The sequence below is a fragment of the Cottoperca gobio genome, chromosome 14 (assembly GCF_900634415.1).
Source record: "Cottoperca gobio chromosome 14, fCotGob3.1, whole genome shotgun sequence".
NCBI lineage: Eukaryota > Metazoa > Chordata > Actinopteri > Perciformes > Bovichtidae > Cottoperca > Cottoperca gobio.
The window spans coordinates 8,619,693-8,626,814 of NC_041368.1; the positions used below are offsets into that span (position 1 = coordinate 8,619,693).

General features: G+C 37.7%; 1 protein-coding gene across 1 annotated transcript; it reads right to left on the reverse strand.

Annotated features, from left to right (window-relative positions):
- Positions 1 to 531: 531 nt before the first annotated feature.
- Positions 532 to 6,738, reverse strand: LOC115018979 (pyruvate dehydrogenase E1 component subunit alpha, mitochondrial-like). Its single transcript, XM_029448268.1, has 11 exons — positions 6,587 to 6,738; positions 5,388 to 5,456; positions 5,123 to 5,296; positions 4,722 to 4,848; positions 4,504 to 4,595; positions 3,887 to 3,979; positions 3,180 to 3,335; positions 2,726 to 2,797; positions 2,573 to 2,640; positions 1,858 to 1,966; positions 532 to 1,506 (listed from the first exon to the last, which is right to left on the reverse strand). The coding sequence occupies exons 1-11, from the start codon at positions 6,632 to 6,634 to the stop codon at positions 1,342 to 1,344; spliced, it is 1,173 nt and encodes a 390-aa protein (XP_029304128.1). The 5' UTR covers positions 6,635 to 6,738; the 3' UTR covers positions 532 to 1,341.
- Positions 6,739 to 7,122: the final 384 nt, after the last annotated feature.

Below are 7,122 nucleotides of genomic sequence, written 5' to 3' on the forward strand. Positions count from 1 at the left end.
ATATATATATATATATATATATATATCTAGATATATCTAGATATATATATAGATATATATAGATAGATATATATATATATATCTAGATATATCTAGATATATATATAGATATATATAGATAGATATATAAATAAATGAATGGTTTGTTTGTGACAATTGAAACCAGGCACCTGAGCAACAGAGTATCTGCAAAATAAACATATGAAACACACTCTGAACACGTCATCAGACACCTGACTTTTAGATGCACAGAATTAGCTGCCCAGCTTGGAGTGTGACACAAACATGAGACTTTTTACATGTCCTCTAAACAACACGAGATCTGCCAGGCACGTTTGGTTTGGCAAGATAAAAATTAATATATTTCAGACCTTTCCCTCGGTATTCCTCGCCCTCACTTACGTACAGAGTATTGAAAGAAAAACATAGGGAGACAGACTGAGAATGTTTTTAGTAACAAGTCTTTACCCTGCTGCCTTTTAGGGTTTCTTTGTAACAAGGGGTTAAATAAATAAAAAAGACAAGGACTAGTTAACTCAAACTGAATGATTTATCATGTACACTTCAGTATAAAGAGTACAAAGCCATTTCTTTTTCTTTTTTTTTTTTACAAGTCAGCCTCTTTATGAGATGAACAGTGATAGATGGACATTTGCTTCATTACACCTCAAGAAATACCAGATAATCATCAAACTGCAAATTAGGAATCTACTAAATATATTTCACTTGGGGCCAGATTTACAAAACCGTACGACTCAGAGCTTAATTTTAAGAGACAGCGATATTCCTCAAATACAGTAGCTTGAGCTTCCCAAAAATAAAAATGATTTACCACAGGTATTAATTTAAATATTTTGGTGCATGTAGTTCATACATGGGGTGAAGACTTTAAATAATCCACCTGCGTCAAGGATGTTGATTTTAATTACTAAACATAAAATAGATGCTCTATAATGTAGTGAGTTGGGAAATCAGTAATATTATATCAATATTTTACAAAAAATATAAATAAATATGGGACAGAATTTCATGAGACTGTGGCATTAGTGGAACATACTGAACACTGAAACCAGTAGAAGATTAGCCAATGTAATGTTCTTCTCCATCTTTTTTTGTTTTTTATTCTCAGAACATCTTTGGGAATATGGTTCCTGCTGTTAAACTGTACAGCACTGAAATTAATTTACTTGCTGATGGTTTACGCTCTGGGTCCGAGGCTCTGGTTTATGGTACGTGTTCTAATGTGGACGTGTTACAATGTGTACGTATACGTAAGGGGCAGGGGGGGGCTCATATATTATTGGGTGGATGACGTGATGGTAAGAGGGAATGAAAACAACTTTAGCTAACAGACTTCAGCTTAGTCCACGGGTTCACGCCTCGCACCTCCAGCGGGGGATTGTTGTGAAAGATGTGGTTGCACAGTTCTTCCAGCGGGGGTTCGGGATCTGTGGTGGCATACTGAGCGGCATCTTCAATTTCCTTCCTCACTGCCACATCGATCTCCTACAGACACAACACAGGACAGAAGATTATGCTTATGTTCTGTCTGACATTAAGTGTACATCTGCACAGCCAAGGGCATTTGGTTTTATAGTAGACAAATATGTGTTTTATTAAGAAAAAGAAAATCTTGTATTTTTGCCATTTTCTTATTCAACTGAAAACTTCCAAACTGCAGAGACAAGCTGGCTTCAGAAGACAAGCTGCAGCTTATTGTGCAAACTCTTAAACAATATCTCTTACCTCAAAAAAGGAAATGAACAATTCTGACACAAACGTGTTGCATTAAATGTTTCACAGGACAACTTCCTGTAGCAGCAATTCTGCCATTTTACTAATGAAAAGATTTTCTACCTTGAGCTCCTCCACACTGGCCATGTTGTTGCTGAGCATGCGGTCCTTCAGCAAAGAGATGGGGTCACTCTTCCCGCGGACCTCCTGGATCTCCTCACGTGTGCGGTAGCTGAGAGGGGAGAGATTGGCGCAGGGATGTTGTAGGGATGCACTAATACAATCTTTGTTTGCATTTTTTTTTTTTTTTTTACTGACACCAAATCCAAGTGCTACAACTTAAGTAGCAATACATACCTTTCACTAACCACTATTAATATGAATTGATTTGGGGGTCATTGCAACAACAACAAAAACATAATTATCCCCTTAATACTGTTGGAAGGACGTGATCGTATTTGTCAATAGGACAAAATGAAAGTGACTTTGCTATGCTTGTAGTGCGTTTACATTTCTCATCAGAACTTTGAGAAATCCCTCCTGTATTATTTAAGCCAGTGATTCGCCTGCTGAAGCAGCAACATTAGCATATCTGATCACTACAGCGGGAAGGAGGGTACATGAAGACTACTGTGGGACAGTGGCAGAAGCAAGGGGCAGCAGCACAGTGAAGATAACATTTGTAAGTCAGATTAATATTAATACACGAGTACAATTATTATTAATCAATTCAGAAAAGTGCTTTAAAGATACTAAATGTGTAGTAATCAGTTAAGGCAAATATTTGAATTGTATCAAATTCAAATTCCCAAAAAGTCAGAAACTTGTGATCTTTTACCTGACACCAGGATCGCTCATACTGTGTCCGTGGTAGCGGTAGGTCAGAAGCTCCATGAGAATAGGACCCTGATGAAAGGTGGGACAATAATAACTTAACTGAGAACTGGCGACCTCATTTCCTGTTTGATATAATTCAATGTTTTTAACTCACCTTCCCAGATCGGCAGTGATCCGCTGCTAACTTGGTCGCTTCCCGAACACACAGAACATCCATCCCATCCACCTGGACACAAAAACAATGCCCAAAAGTAACTCAATCACGATCTGCACCTTTCTATTTAATATTATATGGTATAATATTTGTAATTTAAGATTACAAATATGTTACGCAGAGCCATGAAATCATATCAAGGGGAATAATGTCAGTAAATTCTAATAAAATACAGACTTTGCTTATCCTATGCGAATGTGGCGCACAAAATACAGACATCATTTCTAAATCACATGAGGTCCCTTCGTAATACTCGTCCCGTTCAAACAGGGCCTTGCGTGGCGAGTTCCCTCCTCTCCTTTCCTGCGCGCCCCCCAAGACAATGGTAGAGGAAACACTAAAATGTTTAGTCCGTTTTATCAGAGGGGGGTAAATACATGAGTAAGAACAGTACCCTGAGACCAGGAATGTAGTCTCCTCTCTTGTAGTAGTCTGTGTTGGCTGCAGATCGCTCCACTGATGTGCCCATGCCATATCTGTTGTTCTCACAGATGAAGATGGCGGGCAGCTTCCAAAGTGCTGCCATATTGTAGGCTTCAAAGATCTGACCCTGTGAAGAACACAAAGGATTACTTTTAACATGGCAAAAGATACGATTGCTCTTTGTTTTGTTGACCTGCTTAGCTTGCATTAGAAGTAAAGCTGCAGCGATTAGTCGATCAACGGAAACATAATCGCCAACTTTTTTGATAATATAATAATAATAATTTAAATCTTCCCTGCTGTTTGTATAGACAACTTAAGAAGTGTATTCTTTGTCTTAGTCAAGTCTTTTGGGGAGTGGTACTATTTTCCCTCCTTACAGCAAACTTTATGTCCCTTTGTTGAATGTTAGCTGAGTTACAGGATGTCTAATAGCATCAGTTGCTGCTCTGCTTCAAAAGAAGAGAAACAGACTATTAAACGTATCCAACAATACATGGCTGGTCTAACTTAATTTCAATGTATTGTATTTAGTATTTATCAATAAAGTTACTAACCCAATGTAGCTGAACAAGATAAGCAGGTTAGAGCACAGAGGAATGCCACTCCAGTAGTATAACCTTCACTACTGGATGAAGACTGTCCTAGACTAAAACTGCAGTGATTTCTGTGCCGTACCTGGTTGGCAGCACCGTCACCATAGAGACTGACACACAACTGGTTGTTTTCCAGATACTTGCAGGCCAAAGCCACACCAGCACCGAGGGGAACCTGAGGAGAATTCAGAGATGTCTGGGGTTACATTATATCAATCTTATTGTACAAAGCCCTCGTTCAAACAAGAAGCTGCTTTATGGAATATTATGTTCTTGGCATTTGATTGGCACTGACATCGTGTCATTGGTCTGGCTGGCGCCTTGAGTTCTGTGGCAGCTTATGGTATTGGAAAACAGATAATATCAAGAATTTCTTGATCTTCTTGCCAAAATATTTCTAGCAAAACTGGGTGCACTAGTCAGACCCTTAGAAGAACAGGCAGGCACATATACGCATGTTCATGTCCAATGTTACCTTCCTTTAGTATATAATTCCACAATATCATAAAGTTTTCAGCCCTTAAGATTTATCACAATTAAATTAATCTGACAACATACTGGTAGGACATGTAGATTTTAGATTTATGAATTGGTACACTTCAATCCCACAACTGCAGCTCAGAGAGAATGTGACACAAACAAACAATAAATTGACCAATTTGCTTTCAAGCAAGCTGCTAATAGACTCCTGTGATATACCTGAGCTCCGACAATTCCATTTCCTCCATAGAAGTGTTTAGTGTACATGTGCATGGAGCCTCCTTTGCCCTTTGCGATACCTCCTCTTCTGCCTGTAAATTAAAAACATGCAGAGATATGAAAGTTGAGGTGAGAGAAAAACTATTTGCATCTCAAAATCAATCAGAAAATAATCTAATGACTGAAAATGTCTCAGTGTCACAGCATTGCAGACTCACCGGTGAGCTCAGCCATGATCTCCCTCACAGTCCCTCCTCTGGTTAAAGTGTAGCCGTGGGCGCGGTACGCAGTGATCAGGTGGTCTGTCAAATTAATTCCTGCTTCGATACCAACGGCACAGGCCTCCTACAAGAAGAAAACAAACAGCTTAACACGATGTCTATGTGAGCGTACACGTGTGCGCTAAAAGAGACACAGCTAAATTAGGTTAGGTTTAAATCATTTCTTATATTGATATCTATTAACGTTTTCCCCTCTTACCACTAATATAATATATGATATCAATGCCATTTAACATTTTTCCCACAGCATCAAACATAATTCACTATTGCAACATTGAAGTAAAACCTTTTTTCTATATATTTACTGTATAGTTAAGAAAGATTATAGTGCACTCCACCTGGCCGTCATACAAGTGGCAGAATCCTCTGATGATCTTCTGCTTATACAGCTGATCTGCTTTCAGCTCCATACGCCTGATGGTCTGCATGGTGCGGTAGTACTGCAGACCTTCATCACGAGTCAACACCACCTCAGTGGCCGGGGCCTCATCCAGTTTGTGGATGTCACATTTCTAGAGGGAAGAAAATACCCATAATAAAACACAAACTGCAATGTGCATTGATTAGTTAAGTAGAAAATACACCTTGGTGTTTGAAGCTTACCTTTATTTCAAAGGAAGCCTCAGTTGTAAAGTCAGCATATGTGCGTGCTGACACGACTGCTGCAGCTCCCTGCCGTGGGAAACAAGGAGATTTTTCTTTAAAAAAAGACAATCTGCTTAGGTTTGAACATTAAAACAAATATATAAAAGGATGTTTTTTAACTCCAAAAACCTCATTCCATTTAACAAAATAAGCCAGAAGTTGTCATATAGTAAATGTTGTCTAAACACAAGCAGCTGTAATAGTGCTTCATCTTAATAAAATAGTCTAAAGGATTTAAATCAGAACAATACAGTATATGAACAACAATAAGTAACCAAGAGTATTAGTCTGATCTGACATTTGATAGCAGCTTTCAGAACTTGAACACATTTTGGTTGATCCTAAAAGAGTACTGAGGTTCGATACCCAGACCTAAAATCTGCTACCATTAAGCAGAGCAGAAATATACACTGCATCTGCCCCCCAGCAAAGATGTTTGTAAATAATAAAACTTTCATAGACTATAACTCGTATGCATATTCAACTCCAGCCAATATTAAACAACATAGTGATTACACAATAACATAGCCATATTATATTATATCTAATTAAAGTATAACTGTATTCATCCATTTGACACATTTTTAGGACACCTCAGGAAATCACCACGAACCTCACAGTTAATGTTCTTATAGGTGCCAAGAGAAAAAATTAAATGTAAGTGCTTTAAAAACAGACGAAACTAATATTCTAATTCTAACTAATATCTATCCAAATGGACTACAAATATTACATGTTTTAAGAAAAGGAAAGGTATCTCATTATGTTTAGCAGGAAAACTAACCAAAATAAACTACCAGAGGTGTAAATTAAAAATAGAAATAAGGTAGCTATTTAATTTCTCCAACCTTGAACACACTAGGTTTTAAGCAAGTTACCAATAACGTTACTTAACGTCAATTTTCATAACACAGCACACACCTCACTTCATATTGAGAACAACAATAATGACTGGGCCTTTACTGCTCAAAACACTGAAACACTAAAGAGTTTAGATTTCTGAGCAACTTTAGCAGTGTTAGCCAAACAAGCTATCATTCGGCCTCACAAGGTCAGTACAGCGATGACAGACTTGTTTTGGGTCGACGTTGGAGGTCTTAGTACTGTAATGAAGTGCTTGGCTAAACCTGTCAATACTTCAAAATGTGTGTACTTACATTTCTCTGAGCGCAAGCCCTCAGCACATTAGAGATATTGGTCAGCATCTTTCCTGAGCTACACAGCACGGCTACGTCCTTCTGTCAGGCTCTGTTCTTCCGGCTCCGCTCACGCTTCTTCTTCTCTATCTTCAATAACGGCAGAAAAACACTCTGCTGCTGCCACTTCTCCTCTGGTCTGTTTGTGACAATACATGTATGAAAGAATAAATATATTTTTTATTTTATAAATAAACAATGATGAAAAAAAAATGTCTTACCTAATTCATTTTAATTTTAAATGTTTTACATAATCTAAAATCTATTTAACCAAAAAAAGCCTCATTGCAATTAAAATCTCCTTTACAAGATTGTCCTAGACAAGACAGGCAACAGCAGAGCAAACAAAGTTTCAGACATACAACAGATAGCAGTTACAGACAATAACATTTCAGACCACAGCATTAGTATAATTATAAAGAAAAGCAAGACTTTTTTTTCTTTCTTAAAACCCAGTATGTAGGAAAGTATTGAAGTGATAATTCTTCCCTTTCCCA

Excerpts from the sequence above, each read along its gene's own strand:
- LOC115018979 (XM_029448268.1), bottom strand. The coding sequence starts at position 6,634 with ATGCTGACCAATATCTCTAATGTGCTGAGGGCTTGCGCTCAGAGAAAT. Across the intron at positions 5,457-6,586 it reads GGGCTTGCGCTCAGAGAAAT|GGAGCTGCAGCAGTCGTGTC; the intron begins GTAAGTACACAC and ends TTCCCACGGCAG. Across the intron at positions 1,967-2,572 it reads ATGAGCGATCCTGGTGTCAG|CTACCGCACACGTGAGGAGA; the intron begins GTAAAAGATCAC and ends CTCCCCTCTCAG.